This window comes from Cylas formicarius, unplaced genomic scaffold (genome assembly GCF_029955315.1).
Source record: "Cylas formicarius isolate icCylForm1 unplaced genomic scaffold, icCylForm1.1 PGA_scaffold_8__14_contigs__length_24414737, whole genome shotgun sequence".
Taxonomy (NCBI): domain Eukaryota; kingdom Metazoa; phylum Arthropoda; class Insecta; order Coleoptera; family Brentidae; genus Cylas; species Cylas formicarius.
The window spans coordinates 17,988,032-18,011,399 of NW_026844361.1; the positions used below are offsets into that span (position 1 = coordinate 17,988,032).

General features: G+C 35.0%; 2 protein-coding genes across 5 annotated transcripts in view; one reads left to right on the forward strand and one right to left on the reverse strand.

Moving 5' to 3' along the window:
* Positions 1 to 144: 144 nt before the first annotated feature.
* On the forward strand, positions 145 to 13,128 carry LOC132706255 (uncharacterized). Of its 4 annotated transcripts, none has more exons than XM_060677473.1 (16): positions 145 to 315; positions 506 to 724; positions 776 to 1,056; positions 1,117 to 1,387; positions 1,654 to 1,841; positions 1,899 to 2,160; positions 2,327 to 2,505; positions 2,560 to 2,705; positions 2,761 to 3,045; positions 3,103 to 3,217; positions 3,268 to 3,500; positions 5,085 to 5,388; positions 7,349 to 7,783; positions 10,036 to 10,317; positions 11,155 to 11,278; positions 11,338 to 13,128. In XM_060677473.1, the coding sequence occupies exons 2-16, from the start codon at positions 514 to 516 to the stop codon at positions 11,619 to 11,621; spliced, it is 3,600 nt and encodes a 1,199-aa protein (XP_060533456.1). In that variant the 5' UTR covers positions 145 to 315; positions 506 to 513; the 3' UTR covers positions 11,622 to 13,128. The 4 variants fall into 4 exon arrangements, with proteins under 4 accessions (XP_060533456.1, XP_060533460.1, XP_060533458.1 ...); XM_060677477.1 differs by having other exon boundaries at positions 5,088 to 5,388; XM_060677475.1 differs by having other exon boundaries at positions 511 to 724.
* Positions 13,129 to 13,363: 235 nt separating this feature from the next.
* The window catches only part of LOC132706053 (segmentation protein paired-like), a 53,523-nt gene continuing 43,518 nt past the window's right edge, over positions 13,364 to 23,368 (reverse strand). The window contains exons 6-8 of the mRNA XM_060677126.1: positions 19,364 to 19,515; positions 19,081 to 19,228; positions 13,364 to 13,717 (exon numbers count right to left, since the gene is read on the reverse strand). Of these exons, the coding sequence (XP_060533109.1) occupies positions 13,443 to 13,717; positions 19,081 to 19,228; positions 19,364 to 19,515 (575 nt within the window). The 3' untranslated portion in view covers positions 13,364 to 13,442. The remainder of the gene's footprint in view (positions 13,718 to 19,080; positions 19,229 to 19,363; positions 19,516 to 23,368) is intronic.

The window sequence follows — 23,368 nt, forward strand, 5'->3', positions numbered from 1 at the left end:
AGGGTTATCTTTTTTTACAACTACTGTGCGATATTAAATTATATTGATTAATTAATTTGAGTATCTACATTAAATAATATTAATATAATCTCAGCAAGCAAGCAATTGACCTTCGTAGGAAATTGTTTTAAACTCACCAATCCGCTGTCCTTGCCTTTTATTTACTTTTTGACATTTCTAACACGAATTGCCTACAAACAAATTCAAAACAAACTTCTTCCAAACAGAAAATTCGAAAAATGTTTTCCGAAAAGTTACGATTGAAGTAGTAAATGCCTTCGACTTAGTATTATTTCACCCGATTCCACTTTAAATGTACGTAATTTGATACTTCATGCAAAAATCGATACTGAAAAAGTTCGACGGTGGTTCGTCCTCCTTTTTATTGTTTAATAAATTAGGTTAATTAAATGAGGCACTCCTTTGTTTTTCGACTAAATTAAGTATATTTGTCGACGTTACCAGGTATTTAATGTACATATTCCATTTAGTCGACTGGTTTTAGTTTAGAAAATGGTTCGTGTAATTTCTGTCCATCATTTCACAAATCAGAACGTTCATACCGTGGAGCAGCCGACGGCTTGCACGGTAGCTCCGCCCGACAGATTACTTTTAGCCCTCACTAATAATTGCGTAGAAGTGCGCGACTTACAAAAAGAATCGGAAGTATTGTTCACGTTTCCCACTGTTGATGAAGTAGTTCAAATTCTGCATTGCTTAAACGGTACGGCTCTACAATTTATACACATGCTCGAATCATAGCCTCACTGTTTAGGTGATTATGTCTCCACCCTGGAAACCAAATTCAATAGGCAAAACAGAGAAATCAATTTTGTCAGGGTTTATGTGAATTGGGGTAGCATCGCAACCCTACAGCAGTCAAAAATGACCAGCAGCGGAGTGAGTTTGGGTTCATCAGAGTGCGGCATGGTTCAGCCAATGAGAGCGAGGATTGCAGGGAGAGTTACTCCCACAACCAATCAATCTGAGCTAGGAAGTTTGGAGATGATTGAGATACCTGTTAAGAGGAATCCTAATGCTATTGCTTGCTGTCAGGTGGAAGTTCCGCTTTTTGTTTTTATGTTTCGGAAAATTTTACAAAGCGATAAGTTATAGGTATCAGGGAATTTGATCATACTGTCACGCCACACTGTCAATCTTTACCGATTTCATATAAGGACTCACGACATATCGAAATTGAGATTCGTCGATTTTGAAGAGTTACCATTTCTTATTGAACTGGGTTTTAGTCCATTTGAGATATGTATATGCGAGAATTATGTTGCAGTCGTTGCTAAAGATGCTATGCACATGTTTAAAATAGTCGCCAGTACTGTTGCCGAAAGCTACTGTGAAAACTCTGTGGATAGTAATATAAATTTTCTTCGTAAGTGTCGATGGCGTCGTGCATAATGGGGTTGCCTTCTTTTTGGGATTTTTTATGTTACCTATTGTTTTCCTCCAACAGAATACTTTTTTTTTTTAAATTTTCACTTTACAACATGTCCAATCTACTTTTTATGATATTTAATTTTTGCGGTACTGAGTGTTACAGAACATCTATAAAATAAAAGCTAGTGGGAAAAATCACAGAATCATGAACTTTGTTACATAATTTATTAATTCTACCTATCGCATTCGCAAACTTTTTAGTTTCCAACTATAAACCGATAGATTATAGGCAGCTAGTAAGGGATGAAGCAATGAACGTGAAAAAGGAAAAAATCACCGTCAATTTGCCGACAATTGTTAAAGAAAATAGTTTGATTCATAAGCACAGTCCTTTTACATTTAGTGACAAAGATCTGGTTGCCGTATTAAAAGCTACTTCACCCACCGAGGTATAGGTCAAAGGCCAATCATAAACTTTGCACAGTTGATAGTAGTCATACTTTTAGGTTAAGGTTCCAAATTACAAACTTGTGGATTTAATCCAGCTCAGGCTGGTACCGATCGTGGTAGAGAACGCCCAGAGGCAGGTAGCTGAAGAGTTTAAAAGCATAATACTGAGACCCATGTATATAGAACAAAATTTCAACAAAAACGTCAACGAATGGGACAACGCTATTCTCAAAAGTGACTACCGAAAGTGCCTGAACGGTGTGGCCTGTATGATTGCCACACAGCAGGAAGGCTACTTGCATTTTTTCGGAGATGCAGGTGTCGGATTGACTCATGAGTTACCCATGAATTACGTCACCCAAGGAGTGACATTGACATTGAGATTAGTTTTTATTTGAGTTTGTTAATTTTACGTTAATTTATAAAATTTGTGTGTGACGTAATTTGTGAATGAAGAAATAAAATCATCATGGAAGTGTTTTAGATAAGGACCCGGACGAAGACCATTGTATAGCTGTGTACCCTTTTACTTCGCCGGTATACAAACTGGTAATGGAGGATCACCTTTTGCATGCATTGACTGAGACTGGGCTCGAATCCTACACGCTTCGGGTCGGCCATCAACTTTGTAGAAACTTCGACGTTATCGATAACCTAAACAATGTAATAAAATATTTGAACTACTTTAGTTGTGCTTAGCGCCGGTCTCGATTGTAGGCTTGCCCGGAGGTGAACGAGTGCATATGCCTCGTAGGACTCCGTCCTTTTTTGGGAGTCGAACGCATCTTGCTCTCTGAGAATTACATCGTTCTATTAGCGAATTCCGATGGTTCTCCCGCGCATTCGATGAGCTCGAGTGGAAGGTATATAGAGTAACGCTCAGCCGCAAATGGAGGTGCCACTTGAAATGTTTTTCAGTTCCACTGCTTCGTTTTTGACCCTCTATAACCTAGAATTACCATCCCCGAAGACGATCTTCAACGACATTTGCATAGTCGCTAACGTTCACAGATTTACATCAACGCAGACCTACTGCCATCTGTTGAGCGAGGCGCACATGATTTTGCGAGTTGCGCTACTGACGAAGAAGTGGACAGTCACCGACGACAACGTAAGGTTGATAATTCAGAGGTCGGACGTGAGCGACGACCTAGTAGAAACGTACAGGACGTCCTGCGCTCTGCTGGGAGACCACTACATTATGTACATTTGAACTACCATTACGTGTAAACGTTTCATTCGCGTTTTTTGCGATTGTAGGTGTTCAGACGAAGCCAATTACGCTTTGGCCATTCCGTATTACAAAATAGCGAGGGTCGCGCCTTTAGAAGCGCTCAAGAGGGTGAAGAAGATTGAGGAGCAGAGCAATCAGAAGGTAATTGATGACTTGGAACCTTCACGGCTACTTGTCCGCTGGTTTTTCAGGCCTCCAAGGGGTTGATGTGGTATTTAAAACACATTTTGCGCGAGGTCAAGACTAGCCTCGACGCCGACAGGTATTTCAGGTCCACATCAAAGAACAGCTTCGCGGAGATCATGCTCGACCTGTTGGAGTCGCACGGCTATGAGGACCTGCCTTACCTCATCTTGAAAAGTAAAATGCTCAGGGAGTATTCCACCGATAAGCTGGCTCAGATACTGAGCGACAAATGCGCAGAGTAAGTAACATTAGCGACATATGGGGTGATCTAATTTATTCTTCCATGATTGATAAATTCTTACAAAATATCAAGTTATCTTATCTATTAAATAATTTATAAATATGTAATAATGGAACGTAAAGTTATAATGAAGTGATCTAGAATAATGAATGGCAAAAAGCGGACTTCATACTAAAGCTGGACTAACTAGAATTGCCTCAAATAATAAATTTAATACTATCTTACTTAATACTTATCTTGCTATAATTAATGTTATTAATGCAATGTTAATTTATTTTTGAGAATCATATTGTATATACTTTAAGACTCTTAGTAATGAACTAACCACTAACTAACTAACCAAAACCAAACCAAACCAAAAGAAAATTTTTTAACTATCCTAAAAATTTAATTCTAGTTATATTTATAACTTACTTATTATTAACATTAATTGCCATGGCAAAAATTTCTATATTTCTTATTTATGAAACTTCAGAAGTTTGCTGGGAATTTACCTCATAATTCGAATCATTGTTGGGCCGTTTTTAGCTACACATTATTATCCACATACCGAATTAGCTTTTAATAGTATAAGAATTATTTGTTGAGCAATTAATTTTGGGTTATACATAGCATATACACAAATTTTAAAAGAAACTTGACTAATTGGTGGAACAATATTTTTTTTAAATCAATAGCTTTCTTAGGATATGTTTTACTTGTAGGGCAAATAACAGTTTGAGCAGCCACTGTTATTACTAACTTAATTTCAGCCATTCCTTAGGAAACTCAATTGTAACCTGAATTTTGGGAGGATTCGCTATTAACAACCAACATTAACCCGATTTTTCACTTTTCACTTTATTCTTCCTTTCATCATCCTTAGCTTAGTAGTTATTCATTTACTTTTTCTTCACCAATCAGGTTCATTAGATTCTTTAGGATCAAATATAAATTTAGATAAAATCCCATTTCATCTTTTAAGGACTTACTGGGATTATTTATTATAATTTTTATTTTAACTTTTATTACTTTTACACACCCTATATTCTAAGTCACCTTGATAACTTTGTTCCTACTAATCCTTTAATCATTCCAGTTCATACTCAACCTGAATGATACTTTCTACTCGCATATGCTATTCTTCAATCCATCCCATAAACTTGGAGGAGGAATCATTATATTTTTATCCATTATAATTTTATATATTTCATCAATTATTAATAATAAAAATTCAAATATTTGAACATACCCGATAAATAAAATTTTATTTTGAATATTTGTATCAACTATTATAATTTTAACAAGAATCGTTGAAAATCCTTCTATTAGTATAGGACAAATTTTTACAATTTGTTATTTTTATATTATTTTTATTCATAATATTAACAACTAAATACAGTAAATACCTTTGTACATAGTTAATGAAGTTGATTAAGTATAAACTTTGAAGAATAATATAGAAATTACAATATCTATTAACTTTTATAGCCCCTTTATTCCACAATTTCTAGGGAAACATTTTAAGTAATATATCAATTAAGATTATTTACTGATTAAAGCTTAATATATTTATGGGTAAGTTGTAAGTCGTGGGTTTAGTAGGGAAGAGGACCGGGCGGAGCGCCATCTGGCGTTGACGATTCTACAGATACAGAAGGGTAATGGCGACGTTGCGGAGACTTGTCTCCGCAAAATATCGCGCGAAAGACTCGTCGAGCTATTACTGGATAATTGGGACTTGCTTTTCGAGACTACATACGTCCCTCAAAGCAAAACGAAAGGTGTGACGAGTTTTTCCGAGTTGTCCGTATTGTTGATTTCCGTTTGTCCGGAATTGCTCGCCGACATATTGGTTAGGTTGATCGTCGAAAAGAAGACTGTCAATTTGTGTAAAATCATAAAGGTAACGTTGGAAATTGAAGAACCTGATGCAAGAATGTGATAGAAGATTGACCTTTTTTTTTTTGAATGAATGTTCAACATTATTTAAAGATACACAAGGTGTTCAAACTCGATCTTAAAATTTTTAAGGAGACAATGTTGTCAGTCAATTTTTTGGATTGCGCCTGTTTTTCAAAATAGCATTAATCAAGTTCTGTGACACTCCTGAAGGGTTCTAAGCACTGACATAAAAGCCACTCGATTATTTAAAGTTTTGATACTTAATTGCATATGAACTAAAGGCAAAGGCAAACCTAACTGACCAATAAAAATTGGAGTGTTTTTATTCTGCTTGGATTTATCTAATTACTATCGATCATACATTTCGAATAAAATTAATTTTCAATAAATAAATCAATTAAATCATCACTGGGTTAAAAAAACACCCCTTTGGCCGCTTACAACTATTTTTTCTACCAGCAGCAAAATCTTTATCAAAACTAAAGTTTTCAATGTCTACATATTAAATACACGAATCACATACCAGATCTACCAATAATGTCTTTTGCGCACGCTTACGAAAGCCGCCCAATCCATTTTAAATGTTTTGTAAACATATTAAATCTTTCCTGTTAAAACATGCAAAATATCAACATATCGTGTTGTTAGCACTGGTATATATATATATATATATATATATATATATATATATATATATATATATATATATATATATATATATATATATATATATATATATATATATATATATATATATATATATATATATTTTCACGTATTGATTCACGGATGGAAAAATATGATGACACTATATTCCGGGATATCATCCGTTCGCTTGTTGAACTCCGACTGGTATCCTGCATCCGACTGGAATCCTGCAGACGTTTCGCCAAAATCTCACTTGGCATCTTCAATGCTCGCGCTCCGAAAACACTTCGAACATATTATATATATATATATATATATATATATATATATATATATATATATATATATATATATATATATATATATATATATATATATATATATATATATATATATATATATATATATATATATATATATATATATATATATATATATATATATATATATATATATATATATATATATATATATATATATATATATATAAATATTAATATTACTTTAATTTATAGTTTGCAATGTTTTTTTTTTCTGAGAATGTCTTAAATAATCAAAAATTTAGCAGCCTTCCTTTCGCCTTAAAATTAACCAAATTTTGTTTTTCATTTTTATTTTTATAAATACTGAATATTTGTACATAGCCCTTTGCCTAATATCAGGGGTAAAATGGACCGCTTAATAATTCTAAAAAAAGCTATTCCATATTATTACCTAATCATAATTGATTTATTGAAAATGTGAAATGATTTAGCCTAAAGCCGGAGCCTTCGAAAATCTTATAACTACCAATAACACTTTTTTGAATTGATAGAAAATTAGTTACTAATCAGTAATTTTTTTTTTATTAAATTGTTTTTAATAAATAATTATAAGTATTATGTATAACATTATAAATAGGGGAGAGTGGGACCCGACGACCAGAAGCTTCGCCAAAATTTGGGTAAATTTAGTTACAGTTAGTCAAAAATGAATTGACTTGATGGTTAAGAGCCACAAAAAATAATAAGCCTAAGTAATGCCACCTAGCCCAATTAGTTTGATATAATTATGATTACTTTCGGAACACGATTTTAAGTATATGTGATCTCGTTTAGAGTCCTGAAGAAGGCAGTAAAATTACAGAAACGTCGACTACTTAAAATTTTGATTTTTCATACACCCATCTGAAAACTCATCGGTTCCTTGAATGTTATTTCCTAGCAATGCACTTGGTAATAAATTTAAGCTTTTACAAGTATCTCCTTCTTGCATCAAGATTGTTGTGATAGTTCAAAAAAATGTATATATCGACGCTGCTAATGTCTGTGCAGGTGTTCATCGAATATTTGCCGTCGAGTATAGGCAACGACAGCAACTACGCGAGCTTGGTGCTGCAGAAGATGCTCGAGAGTTACTTCTCGCAGTATTTCGCCAGGCCCGAGAACGTAGATTTGACGAAAGTGGCGTACGAAAGGGGTGCCAGCGAAGCGATGAAACTGCTCGTAAGATCGTATCTCTCCCAGTTGCAAATTTTGCAGTTGAGAGACGAGCGTCGCGACAGCGACGACGGCAGTGCCCGTGAGGTGATCGAAAACGAATGCGCGGAGAACGACTCGGACGAGACTGGGAAAGACGGCGACCAAGAAAAATTGCGATATAATCACGTCTACAAAACTTATTTCGACGAGAAAGCGAAAAAGCCGAAAGGCAATTTTCTCTTCTCCGAATTTCGTTATGAATATCTCGACAAAATGCCGCCGTTTCAGGTACGATTTTAAGTGTCATATAATTCTGAAATTGCAAACTAAATTACTGATCGATTCGATCCAATGGCGACCTCTACATTACTTTCTTCTGGTCGCCATATTAACACCTGATCCTGAAGTTAGTGTATGGTACTCTATGGTATTATATTCAAAGGAAACCCAAACTCATTACGTCAGGAGATAATAGAAATAATAAACAAAATAGAATGATGGGAGCAATTTTTTCACACACTAAAGCCCAAGTTAAAACCGACCTAAAAAAATAACTTCTCGAATTACTAAATGTCAAACTAACGGAGTAACCTATAGACGTGTGAAAAAATATAGACTCAATATTTTATTATACAAGTGTCACTAATATATAAATACAGTCGAAATTCTATATAGCGAAATTGAAGGGACTGCTTTTTTTTCATTATAAAGAGTTATAGGCACTTGAAAAATAACAATACGCATATATTTAATTATTTTATATACATAGTTTAACATCTACTTAGGAACATTTTATATAAATGTTTAAGAACTACATTTAATGTTTCAAATAATCGGTCATTTTCTTTTGAATTTTTTTAGTGTGCCAATACGCATCTCGTACTTTGGCGTGTATTTTCACCATTTCTTCGAGAGGGGCATCTTCCCCATGATACATAAAACATTTCTCTAGCAGCTTAACTGAATATGGGTGGCGGTCCCAGATCAACTTCTTCATCTTCTTCTTCCTCTTGGTGCTCTTCCTCACCCTTTCTTGCTTTGTAATATGGCAAATCCTGATCTAATACCATAAAATGCTGCAACTCCTTACTTGTAACCGATATTGTTGTTTGAAACTGCTTTATCCACTCTCTTAGTGGCTGATCATCTTCCAAATCCGTTTCGCATTCTGTCTCGGTAATAAGTCCTGCATGATGATAGGAGTGTTGAATTGTCTCTGCTGTCACCTCTTTCCAAGCTTTACTAATATAGTTGACTGCATCTAGCATATTAATGGAAAATTTGGAATATAGGGATTTCTGCATCCCCTTACCTTATCTCCTCTTCAAAAATTTGCGATGTCATCCATGCAGACTTGTTTGCATTGTTAGTGGCCGGCAAATGCTTGATGTTCTTAAAACATCGTGGGTTAGTTGATTTTCCCATCAGGACTAGCTTTCTTTTTTCTCTCCCACCCATATTGGCAGCTACTAACGCTGTTATACATTCTTTAGAAAGTTTTTCACACACACACTTTTCGCTTCGAAATTTAAGAGTTTTATCTCGCGTCATTTTGTAAAAAAATACCAGTTTCGTCAGCATTAAAAATGTCGTCAGCAGGGTACTTTTCTGCTAGTTTTGGCCACGTCTTCTCCAGCCAATCGTTAGTGACGTTCCTGTCGACATCACGGGCTTCGCCACTTATCTGTCCGCAATTTATACCATGTCTCTGTTTGAACTTCCCCAACCATCCATGAAATGGATGATGCCAAGCTGTTCAGCAAACTTTTCTGCTTTTAGTTTTACGATAGGTCCAAAGAGTGGTACAGTCAAAAATAAATAATATATAAATAAATAAATATAATAATAATAATAATAAATAATATCAAATAATGTCAATCAATCAAAATTTCAACTAATGTAGTTAAGGAATTAGTTGATAGCATGCCTAAAAGATTAATAGAAGTTATAAAAAATAAAGGTGGCAATAAGATATAAATATAAGTAATGAGTTTATAATTTTTTTCAGTAAAAATGTATGGATGGCAGGCTATTTGAGATTTTCACTATTATTATATAAAAAATATACTTTATATATTGACACATTTAATTGTGTGTAATATTTATGTACTTAAACTATTTTTTGAAATATTCAATTGGTTTTAAACGCAATCTTTAAATATGTTTGGTTCTATACTTTTTTCACGTGTCTGTATAATCTCACTGATTAACCCGGCGAAGAAATTAACTTTTTTCCGCTAGTAACGAAACAAATACTACAAAAATTACTAACTCGGTTACATGTCATTAATTTATCCCGGATAAGGGTTCAAGGTCAAGGCAACTTTTGTAGTCACCGATAAACTACATTTTGAAAATAGGGCCTAACAGCTGCATAATAATTCACTATAACAAGCCCCTTTACTAAAAACCGCAAAAATCATGAAATTATCAACAATTAAGTCTGAGGTCTAAATGTCAAGAATTACAGCATGAAGCTTGTCTAATCTACTTTAGATATTAATGGGATTAGTGATGATAAAATGAGTTTACCGTTGTAGGTCGAGATAACCTCCAAAATATACCAACTCTGCGTCGAAAATTATACAGCCGCCCCCGATTGTCAGCCCAACGACGAAGCGGACACGGTGTTGAAAAAATTGCAAGCGCTTCTGTGCAGTCAGGTGGTTCCCAAACAGGTGGGTGTCGAAATCAGTGGTTTTCTGGCGGTCAACTCGAATTTGAGGGGTAATTTGAGCCTCCAGTCGATCATTTCGGGAACCAACGATGCCGTCACGTTGCTTCTCGACGCCTGTCCGCAGTGTCTGCTTCAGTTTGCCAAGGTGAGACTTTTGTTACGGTAAAAGTCGTTCAGATGTACTGTTCGCTATGTTTTGGACCAAATATGCTGCTTCGTTTTGTCTTGTCATAGAACTAATACCCCTAGGCTGATACAGTGTCTTTCTCTGAAGCACTGTACACCCATGTAAATTTTTTTTTGTCGGATGGGTCTCTGAAAAATGCACTGAAACCTTATTTTGCTTAACTTTAACAACAGAGGGAGAAGAGAGAAATACTATCAGGGTTAAATTGGCAACGAATTCGTATTCAATAGTACTAAGAACCTAATTATACCAATTTTAATAATGTTTCAATACAGGGTGTTCGAAATATCATTTGCTCCCTGCTGTACATTGTTGTAAAATCTTTGGTTACGGTTCGATTTTGATAATTTTTTGTTTTTTGTTTCTTATTACATCAACCTGACGTCAAATATCGACAAGGGCTTGTGATTTGTATTTTAGTCACGAGTCAGTTTGGCACGAGTGCGCTGGCTGATTTGACAGTGGCTAACGAAGTGACACTTTCCGTACACTTGATATATGAACGTCAATAGGTATATTACAGTAGGGAGTAGAAAAAAATATTTTGTTGTAAAATGTTCCCTATTTAAATAAGGTGCGACAGGTGTGAGGCACATCGAAAGCAAAAATTTATGTGTTTTTTACGGTTTTAATCCCAAAAACCAATTTTAATACATTTATGAATATATCGAGGCGAACATTGTCGATGTTCGCCGATAAGATATCGAAGTACGCTACGAATTTGCTCGCAACAAAAATTACAAACTTTCATGGTCCTTGTTCGCCATTTTTTTGCATATCACAGGATTTTTGCAGGATCGTTTCACGAAAACCGACGAATGGAAATTTCTAATAGCGGCGGTGCAGACCCGAATCCTGCAGATATCCCAGCAGGAACATTTGAAAAGGATCTGCTTCTTCCACAAGAAGTTGCTGAAAGGCTCGTATTATTTCGCTCCTTTTAGCGCGAAACGTTTGAAAATGTTTCTCGTTCCGTAGACATTTTAACTTGCGCGGCCTCGACTTTCCCAGTAGACCAGCTGCAGCAAGTATTCCCGCAACAGTTCAGCGTCTCCGACACGGACTCGCAAAACGTTCGACGTGGCAACGTCGACGCTGAAACGAACGGCCACCTAGATCGAGATGACGATTTCGATTTGGTGAACGAGATACACAATTACGAGCCTTATATCGCCATGTGCAAAGACGCTATGCACGCCAACAACATCAACAAGGTGCTGAAGTCGAAAGCTCAACAGCTACTGTGCACATTAAATTTGTAAGGTTTAAGTTTTTGTACCTGGTTTTTTATATCAATGCACAGCAAGTAGTTCCTGAAATTCTGGTGGATCTGTTGCCCATCGTAAAAGTTAAATTTCTCAGAACAGTGGAGAAAATCGGTAAAAAGGATTAGGATCGGGAATGAAATACAATTACTGGGAGGTGTGCGAAAAAAAAAGTAGTGCAAAAGGACTACGCGTGATTTGATTTTGCACTAGACTTGTGGCTTGATTTTTTTTGAAATAGGGAGAGATCTAAACAATTATTGTTAAAGTTAAAAAAAAAAGGACACAGTCAAGCAAGTAGAAAGGAGAAAGTTGTTAACGAACACAGGTAATTTTTTTCCAAATTTAAATCATGATAAAATGTTTCCTGCAAATAGTTTAATAATAAATCTGGCTGTAACATGAATTACAGGTGTCTCCTGCGGTTAAAGGTATTGAGCCACAAGGAAAGCAATTGTCAGTAGTTCAAATGGACCTTGGAGATTTTTTTATTCTCGAATGATATTTTCTTAATACTCCATACTTAGCAGCTCTGACATATGCGTTGCAGGCACTTTTTTTAATCAATATTGCTTGTATTTAAGTACGCATAAAGAATTTAAATATTGTTAGAAATATGTTTGATTTTTGGGAAAAAACATACATTGGTCTAAGCAAAAACGAATTGTATTTAGTAATAATACTCAAAGCTTAGGTTTTCAAAAAGTGAATACTCAGTTTTTTAATATTTTGGCAAAGATTTGAAGCTGTCGTTGCTAATATAGGTTTGATAATAACTAAAGAATTATATAATGAGTAATTAAAAAATAATAGGTATTTGTGCACAAGAAACCATAAAACATATTAACAATGTCAAAGAGAAAGTCAAATTCAAATATTTTAGTTAAATATTTGGTATCCTAAAATTATAAAAAATCGCGAATACGCGTAGTTCAATTATACCCACCATATTTAACGTCAATACTCAGTTGTTTAATATTATGGCAAAGATTTGAAGCTATCGTTGCTAATATAAGTTTGATAATAACTAAAGAATTATATATTGGGTACATAAAAAAGAATAGATATTTGGGCATAAAAAACGATAAAACATATTAACAATGTCAAAGGGAAAGTCAAATTCAGATATTTTAGTTAAATATTTGGTATCGCGAATACGCGTAGTTCAATTGTACGCACCATATTTAATGCGCGTCACGCTTAGGTAAATGTTTATTTTCCAAGTGAGGAGAGTAGTTCAAATATACCCACAAGATTCTGAATCGAATCGATTTGAAAGAAAGAGTTGGACGGAGTTTTATTAACGGCAGCTCGATATTTGTCGCTATTATAGTTTTAAGCAAATCATAGTTTACGTTATAAATTTTGTGATATCTTCAATACGCTTATCGATATTTTCGTCTTTACAATACTCTCACACCTTGGCGTTTGATATGCATTTATCAGTTTAATCATGTAGATTTATAATATATGTTTGTTGAATGAAATATATAATAGAAAGAAATTGTATGGATTTTATTTATTTCAAAATATACATCTCTCGCATGAATACAAAAATACAATCTTTTACCAAACTCGATAACAAATAAAAACAAATGAAACACATTATTAAACACGAACTACTCTAATTCTAATCTGCACTATACAAGATGTCAAACTTTCCCCTATTTTGGTTCCTAAAAAAGTCGAGCTTTCTTTTTATTGTACACTACAGAAAAAAAATCACTGGGTATGTTCAATATTTACAAACTTAAGACTATCGTTCGCTAACCTAGTTTCCCGCTCCGCTTAATGTAATCGGCACCTAACCTCAAACTGTCAGTACCAACCGTAAAACGGCTGGTGACCGAATCCCTTGGGCGCGTGATTCGAGTACCCGTGGATGCCGTGCTGCATATTTTGTCCGAAACTGGTCAAACTTTGGGCGAGCGGCTGACCCAACTGACCCAGACTGCTAGGTATCGCTTGGTGACTATTGACCGGGCTCAGGTTCCTCAGTTGGTGATTGGGCGACATCGGCCAAGACGCCGGCAAATGCTGGAGGTTGTTCGACTCTTGATGTTGGGCGCCTTCGGTACTGTTTGAACTATTGCCTGCGAAAGAATGAGATTTTGAAAGACACGATAAACGATAATGATGCAGTTACGTGTATAACAGTTGGAGCGCCCATAGCATTTTTAAACAATTTTTTGTTCTTTGTTCTCTTCTGTTCTCTGTGACAGACTAGCCAGATTTTTTTGAAACCTGCTTTCGTACGTCCTAATACTAGACGATTCAATAAGTAAGGATGATCTGATCAGTGACTATTTTGTCGGCCATTATTTTTGCGTTTTGAACCAAAGTAAGTGTCCGAACTTTCGAGCTATCGAGTTGAAATTCCTCAGGAAGTCAGAGATCCGTCCTTTAATCGAAACGATTTAAATTGGGCAAGAATAGAATTCCCAAATACTTTTTAAAAAATTTTGAAATCTAGTTTTTTGGATAAAAATAAATTTTCTTGAACACGATCAAAGAATTTCATTGAGCTTTGGGACAATAACATAAAAATATCCGTTAGTCCAGACAGGACGTGCGTGTTACGTGCAAAAAACTGAATATACTGCAATTTTTGCATTTAACATTTTCGACTATCAAACGGCAGTTAATGTTTAATTTTATGTATTACGTATACCAGATTGTTCCTATCATGTCAAAAGGGAAGAGGGCCAAAACATGAAATTAAGCATTTAAACGACCACATCCATTAATGCTCGGGTTATCCAAGAATGTAATCACCACTGTGAAGTGAAATGAGCAGAACATAACCGTTGCAGGGAACGAGGGTAGGGAAATAATAGCAAGGAATTTAGCAAGATTGCAATAATCAAATATTTGCTTCTGGTTTTAAATTATTTAGGCCAAATGACAAAAGATAAACTATATTTTTCCAGATTTCAATAAAAAAAAATGTGGAGAATAATATTTATGTATGTATATATTTATGGTTTTTGAACGATAATATCAAGATGGCACAAACCAAAAAGTTTCATATCAAAATGTTTTTTAGGCTAGTACAATTTCATCTTCTGGAAATACTGGACAACTTTTGTATTAGTAAACTAGATTCACAAAAAAAACAGTTTAAAATCTAAAACGGCCGAAAATGTTAACAGCATTTACTGTTTTCCCATATTGCAGAAAGTTTGCGATGCAACTAACCAAAACTCCCAAGTCCATGGTTGAAATGATTAATAGTGCGACACGGAAGGTCTCGGGTTCAAACCCCATTCGGGACCGCTTTTTTTTTCTTTTTAAATATTTCTTTTTATTATATTCTTATGTCGTGACTGATGCAAATTATTGTGGCTAGAGTTTTTCAGGACAAAAAGCTAGAAACGGCTTTTAATTCAGGAAAAATGTAGAGAGTAAAGAAACTAATTTTATAAAATAAAGAGGCGGTTATGGTATTTACGCTTTTCGTCTTATATACAGGATGCTCGAAAAAAATTGATACGTTTGGGATTGTACGTTAGGATGGTTGGAAAATAAACTGCCGAAAAACATTAGCACATAAAAAATTCAAGTTATAAGTGACTATTAATATAACACTGTTGGCAAGACTTGTATAAATGATACGGGGTGAATCAGAAATCCTTTCTCGTGTTAACAGAAAAATAAGATAATTATTTAAAAAATAAATGAATACAGCAATGCGATAGGAAGAACTTTCAAATGTACTTATCCTTTTGTGGGTCAAACGAATAAATGAATCCAAGAGGGCATATGTGAATATCATTTTGTGGATCTGGACGATACCAGATAAGATATATATTTAAAAGTTTGCTTTCTTGACCTTTTTCTTACACCATGTAAAAAACAAATTTGAGAATTTGTTGTCTTTTCAATTCAGTTCAGTTTATGTAACTCTATTTCACCTTGCGTTATGAAATTTGCAGTGTAACAACAATTTTACCAAAGAAACTCAAAGAAATAAAACAACTTGGCAATGGTGCGCAGCAATATCATTTTAGCAATCACGCTTTTCGTAAACATTGTTCTTCTTTTCTCACTCTTCTTTATTTCTCTAGGTCCAAAATAACAAATAATGCATTCTGTGCACAGAAATCATAAGTCGTCATGGCTGTGGTTCGTCTATACGAGGCGACGCGCAACTAAAACCACAAATGCGCAAGTTTCGGTGTCGCCAAATTAAGGGTGGATTTACGTAACCGCCGACTACGATTTGAATCGAATCCCCCGTTCGCTGCTATTATATCTAACAATTACGATACAAAATGGAGCGTGACACTGTAAGTGTTTCCCATTATTCTCAAACGTCGTAATTGATCGGTTTTTATTCGCTCGCTAATTATGTCATTTTTATTAGACTTTCTCTTCGCCATTGTTGCGAGGAAAAAAAAGGTCGATTTACACTTTACCGGGCGTCGAGAGGAAAAAAGTCCAGTTCCGTTGCGAAAATCGATGGGCGCCCATTCAACGATATTAATTTAATAATAATAAAACGAGGCGAGTGTTGTTATTGGGGGCGGGCTTTTTGCCGGCAACAATGCGTTGCGAACGAAAAAAAATAACGCCTTTTATAGCGCGACCTAAAAAAAATCACGCCGTTTTGACTTGTTCTATTTGTGGCGAATTAGTTTCGTATACGGGGCGACGCAAAAATATATTGAATAATTTAACGGATTTTAACGCTTTTTAAAGTATTTATGAAAATAACAATATAGCTATACTAGGCAGCACCTTTGAGGGCAATATATACACTAATAATAAATGAACAACAAATAAAAATGTCGTGTGTTTTCTTCGATTATATTACTTATATCTTTTTTAATTTTTACATGGTCTCAATGCAAAAGAAAAAAAATTGTATTTCTGTTTACTAAAGTAATAAAATGGGAATTTTCGTGTACTTTCCCTGATTTTAGGTGCCGGTCACAGGCGTGGATAAACTTTATGCAATAAAATCATTTTTCTTGTCTTGTCTTTATGAGACGTGGATTAATAAAGGTTATCTGGAACCAAAACGTGGCAAGACCAAAATATAACCAGTGCTCGCCAAGCCTGTCAACGGTTATAAGGTACCTTCAGGGAAACCATAGAGGAAATATCACCAGAGAACTCGGAAAAGCAACAGCATGTAATTAAAGAAGGGAAACTGCCTGATCCTACTGTGTTGACCCCTTAATGATAACGTCAAGAATAATTTAATTTCTGCCTAATTTATGTATGTATATTTAATATAAAATCACGGTACACACCATTCTCAGTGTTGGCGAATAGATAAGAATAGGCTAGACAAAAACTCGGGTGGAGCACTCGAGAAAATGGAAGAATAAACGCAAAAAATGAATGTGGCTTACGGTGGGTCACTCTGCACATGTCTGCAATAGACTATAGATTAGTAAGATGATCCTCTCATCGCTGTCGTAGAGCATGTTTTGTACCGGGTGGTCCAAATTCGAGGGGCCTCTATGGCTTTAAGCATTAAACAAATTGCAAATATCTTTTAAACTATTTAATAAAAATAGGTGTATGACACATTGTTCGACACAAAATTTTATTAGAAAACTGATTTTTTAGAAAAATTGGGGGTATCCCATTTAAAGAAATATAACTTTGTGTGATACCTCGGGAACTAAAGGCTCTAACACAAAACGAGTAAAATCGAAAGATTCCCACTTAAAAAAACTTTATAAAATGTTTTTTCCCAAAATTCTATTCTTACAATTAAAAAAGGCCTTTAAAATCGCACATTTTTGAGAATCACCCTGTAGCTGAAAAACACATTGACATGTCACGATGCGTTTTCAGTTTTTGACTTCTCTCGAAAATCGAGCCCGTAACATGCATATTAGTTTTGGGCTAAGCATGCTGCAAATGCTTAAAGTCATCGAGGACCCTCGAATTTAGACCACCCTGTACAACTGGAACAACTGGAAGGTATATATTTCTTTTAAGAAGCCTACTTACTTATCCACTATCTATTAGCTAATTTTGATTATTATTGTGATAGTAATCATTGATACTTGAAAATGTATGTTAATTTCAAGAAAATTGTGGTATGGTCTGTTCATAGATATAAGAAATGAATGAATGGGATTATCCAAGGGTGGTCATTTACATACAACGCAACAAGATTATTACCTAAAGTTTCGGAATTTAAATTCAGGTAAAATTGTGGTCCGTAATAGAAAATAATTGTATACCTACCTTTGTTTAATATTCTTTGGTTTGGTATAATACTTAGTTTAAGTTTATTAATAATCATTCTTATTTTGTGTGTAATACAGGGTGTGTTGAATCGTGTGCGAATTATGCAAAATATGTGCGAGTCTAGTGTATCTCAGGAGATGCTCCCGCCCAAATGTCGAAAACACTATTCTATTGAGACTAAGGAAGTTATAAACAATGTTTATTTGACTCTCATTGAATGTGGTGCCAGCAAGCTAGCATCTTTAGAAAGAAACGGCCACATTGACGAAAATTCCAACATCAACTGTATGGAAAATTGCAAATAATCCCATTTCAGCGAGGAAAAAAAGAAGTGATGCTGACATTTTCTCAAGAAGAGGTAAAAGAAACTAACCAAAACTATTTTGCATGCTGGCTCTAAAGATGGTTGGATTCCAAATGGATTTTCTCTGTCTGCGAAAAATATTACCATGGATTACCATGAAGACACCACCGCTGATTTATTTGAAAGTTGGTTTAAAAAGAAACTAGTTACAAACATTCCTCCTAATAGCGTAATTGTAATGGACAATGCAAGTTATCACAGTAGACAGTTGAGTAAAACCCCTTCCTCATGTGACACAAAAGCAACAATCCAAAACTACATGTATAATAACGACATTTATTTTCACGAAGATTATACCATAAAGCATTTAATTGAGGTCCTACAAAGCTTGAACCTACAAAAGGAATACGTCTGTGATAATTACGCAAAAAATCTAGGGCATACAGTTTTAACTCTTCCACCTTACCACTGTATATTTAATCCCATTGAACATGTTTGGTACCAACTGAAATCTGCCATTTATCGTAACAATGTTTTTCCCCGTGTTAACTCCAAACCGAAATTTTTAAAATCCCTCCACAAAGTTGGGCAAATTCTGTTAAACATATAGAAAAAGCTGAACAATCGTATATCCATATTGCAAATAATATAGAACAAATAATAATTAGAACAGGCGATGATAGCGATAGTGATACTGATATATTATGTGAAAAATTTTAAGTAATTTAAGTAGGTAATAAAAATAATTTGTAATTTTATTATTGGTTTAAACATAAATACATACATAAATAGATAAATATTGTTTAGTATCTTTCCTAACAAAACCCCAAATAATTAAATTCAGCCATATTTCATTCTTACAGCTTGCCCGGGTCTTTCCTTAATTCGTATCAGTTAGTCACTTTCTTATATCTATGAACAGACTTTATATACACTTACCGCTGGTAGGTCCTATCATGGTAACCATACTGTTAGGGGTGGGGGGCATATTTCCGTATTGCTGCTCCCCGGGACTGACGGAATGATGGATATTGTTATCGTTGCCGTCCTTGTAGTTTATCTCGCCCGACTGACCCAAATTTTGGAGGTTAGGTGCGGCGCCGGACGCCATGTTGCCGTTGCTGGTTGTCAAGCTAGCGTTCGGTCCGCCCATGTTGGTGTGGTTTTCGGGTGACGAATTTTCGGCGTGGTGATGCGTCGCTATGGACGTCGGCGGCGTCATGTTCTGCGCGATCGGGACGAGATTCGCGCCCGGTGGATAGATCGGATGGTGTGGGGGGAAATGATTGTGCGCCAGCGGGTGTTCCCACTTGATGTCGCCCAACGGTAGACCAGGCGACGTCGAGTGGTTGTGCGGCGGGTAGAGGTCGGCCACTGGAAAAAAGAAACCACTTTTAAGTATGTCCTACAAATTATTACAAAAGACCAAAGGGGAGCTGTCTACTGTAGACGAACTATACGGTATTATTGGTCGACATGGTGATTCTTAAATTGATATTTCTTTCTAAACATACATGAAAGTCATGAAAACAAGCAACATATTGCACTGCAAAAGGGATCCAGACTAGCTTTTGGTGATTTCATAAATTCAAATACCAAACAGATATTGCGACGAGCTTCCAGGCCCGTTCGCATTTAGAGTAACAGCACGCGGGCTAGAAACTTCGTTTAAGTTCGGATCCGCGAAATTGTTATCAGTAACAGCACTTGTGCTAGAGAGAAAAATGCGCAACAGCACGCCTCCTGGAAACTTCCTTCTTTCTTTGTTAAGTGTGTTTTGTAGTGTTTGTTTTTGAGTTTTATATACATAATATTGTGTAGAAATATAAATATGGATGGGGAAAACTTCCTGAGTCGTTTAAAACTAAAATAATTAGTGATAAGATTCTAAGGCTTCAATTAAAAGACAAAGCCGATGTTGAGGTAAGTACTTTTTAATAAATTTGTTTCCTCACCTTAAAATAACGGATCAGTTGCTGGTTAAAGTCTTTTGGTTCTTGGTGGTCTGGTATATTCAGGGTTGCCAATGCCTTGAAATAGTTGATCGCTCAAGGGGAATCGACCCTTAAATTTTGGATTATATTGGGGATCTCAAAAAAGTGCCATTGCCTAAAACTCATTTTTTTTTAATGAGACACCCTGTATATCATCGTATTTTGATGTGAAGTTTGGTACAGGGGTAGTATTTAGGAAGGGGAAGCGACCTTTGAATTTTGGATTATACAGGGTGTCTCAAAAAAGCGTCATTGCGAGTGGCCAATGTGCTAACAGTGAAATGTTTTTACCATTACAGCGTACTGTCAGTGAGCAGGAATGGAGATGGACCCAATTACTGTAGAGCATTCGTATAACAAAAGCAAAATGGAAAGCAATGAAGGTTCCAACAACATCGACATAAATTCGGAATTTATTAAAAATATGCCCTCCCCACAGGAAATTGCAGTCCCTAAAAATGAATGGCAAAGTTGTTGCACTGACATTTTAGATAAGATTGACCAAGATCCTATTACTTTTTATCCAGATGTAAAGCGATGTCTGGTTAATAAAAACAAGTGTGATAATAGTGACAATAATTTGAGTAGCGGTTTATACCACTGTTTTAAATAGAGTGGTGTTAGTAGCGTAAGGAGACAAACTAATTTGCGTCATGGCAAACCAGCAGCCAACTACCATTTCAAGAAGAAAGTCATTGTTGTGTGGAAGAAGAGCTCAAACAGCAGGGAGAAGTACTAAAAGGCTTTCAAATAGTAAAACAAAAAATCCGCATTCGCTTGCCAAATGTGTTAGAGAAAATAAGGGTCTTGGAGGAAATAAATTTAAAAAGTAATTAACACCTTTTTTTTTATAAGATAGACATAGGTCGCAATAATGTTTAAAATATACTTCATTTGTTTTATTTTACGTTAAGTAACAAAAATGTAATTCTATCTTAAAAAATCAATTTCAGTTACATTTTTGTAAGTATTTTCATGCTACCTTGATAAGAATGTACTCTTTCTACTGTTCTGTCTTTTTTTTTCAAATATAACACTGCTTCTATGTGTATTGGTATGTGTTTTAGTTTTGTTGATCTATACTTATCCATAGAAAAAGTGCTGTTTTAATTATCGCTCGTGCTATTACTATAGCCAACATTTTAGTAACATTTTCTAGCCCGCGTGTTATTACTGGTAACTGCTGTTAGCGCCAGTGTTGTTACCAGCCACGGCTTCGGAAAAACATATTTTCTAGTCCGGGTGCTATTACTGTAAATGCGGCCCGTTCTTGCCGGAAGTGAAACCTTCAGTTCTACTCGCGAGATGGCGCTACCCGCTTATAGAAGAGCGGTATTACTCTGGGGCCGTTGCAAATAATAGACGTTATATATGTTATCACTAAATGTCCGAAAATGTTTGGTAAGCGTAAACCATTTTAGGAATTATGCATAAATTCCAAAATCAGCTATTATGTATAGGATATTCCCAGATAATAACTAAAAATGTCGCAGGAAATATGCGTAATATCTAAAACATTCGGTTGTATTCCTCAGTTAGTAGCCAATTTGAATTTCTCTGTAGCCTGAGTGCTAAGAGTCTGGCCTGCCAATGAACTTGATTCCCGAATCTTTACGAAGGGTGTCGTCACAGGTATGTAAATGTAAATGACAAAAAATTAATATTCTGGAATTTGTTTGGTTAGTGCTTAGTATTAGTTTCGGTTACTTTTGATTTCAATGTGCTAAAGGTACATGTCGGTGATTACTGATTAATGATTTTACCTCGGAAATATAACAAAATATAAAATACAGATCTTCTTGTTCAAACTAATAAACAGTTTTGCAAATACGTAGGAGTTAAATCATCTAAAAGATGTTATTGCTTAAATAGATTGCAAAATAAGTACCTACTTTTTGTGTTTTCTACTCCAAATAGCAAGTGATTCGAAATGTACAGGTGTTACGCATAATTCCTGTAAAAAAATTAGGTATTATCAATCTTAACGGAATATCTCAGATATGTATAATATCTGACGATTTTAGTATTCTTAATGTGTTAAGTTATTGTGCAAAATCACCAACAGTTTACGCAAAATTTCTAAAATGCTCAATTATTATGACTTTATGTTAATTCCATAAGAATCAGAAATGCATACTGTGTACTTTTCAAATAGTTATTGAACTATAATTTTTTTTAGGATTTCTGGGACGTTCAAGTAAACAAATGGAGTGTTGCCCCTGATTATGTGTTTGTTGTGTTAAACTTTTTGAATTCTTAGAAATTTATTTGTAAAATCGTTTACGTTGTTTGCTGAAGTTTAATTAATTTTCGGCTTCTTCATTACGATCATAAATTGTTAATCATGAGACAGCGACACAACAAGGACAAACCTTTTAATTGTGATTTTGGCCGGAATAAATTTTTAATTCAGTTAACTTTTGCGACTGATGTTTTCAACAATATTATTCTATTATTATTAGGCATGAATTTTACATAAGTCCAATTCGTTTAATTAATCCATATAATTTTTGGAAAGTGTATTACTAGTTTCTTTCCAATTACTTTTTTTGCTTTTTAATGATTTCAAAATTTAATTTTAATAACTTGAAAATTTGTTTTTTGCTATCAGCGGCAAACATTTTTCGATCCTTTGGCATTGTTTGATTACCCGGATTCAACACAAAGTGTAAACGTATTAAATTATTTAACTGTGTGTATCGCTAATAAATATAGTCCGTAAGATTTGTGATGGCATAGTCGACAATAAAATGCCGGAAAAATATTGTTCATTGTTCACAGATGTTGTTGCGCCGTAAATGTCTATCTGACCAATCCAAGACAGCAATCCCGACAGTACGCCCTTTCTCGGAGCTGGATTCATGTACTTTTTACAATACACACTCCTCCCTCCTAGTTTTCCCTAGGTGGTGATACAAGGCAATATCCAACGGATTTTTTTTAAATTTTCAAACCAGTCCTCAAATATTTCCGCGGTCATGTTTTCATGGCAATACACACTTGAATCTTTGACGTTTTTGGCAGGCCTTTTCCACCCAACCATTTTTGGATCCAGCATTATGCGTTTTACATGTGAAAGCGGCACGTCTAATACACCTTTGTTACTGTTATCACACCATCTTTTTTTTTACTGCATCGTGGCCCATTGGCCAAATTTGCTCTCGAAATTTTTCAATTGCAGTTAAATAATCCACTCTCCATTGCGAAATTCTTTGAGATTCCATTACCACTTG

Excerpts from the sequence above, each read along its gene's own strand:
- LOC132706255 (XM_060677473.1), top strand. The coding sequence starts at position 514 with ATGGTTCGTGTAATTTCTGTCCATCATTTCACAAATCAGAACGTTCAT. Across the intron at positions 2,506-2,559 it reads TTATCGATAACCTAAACAAT|GCTTGCCCGGAGGTGAACGA; the intron begins GTAATAAAATAT and ends TCTCGATTGTAG. Across the intron at positions 11,279-11,337 it reads CCACAAGAAGTTGCTGAAAG|ACATTTTAACTTGCGCGGCC; the intron begins GCTCGTATTATT and ends CTCGTTCCGTAG.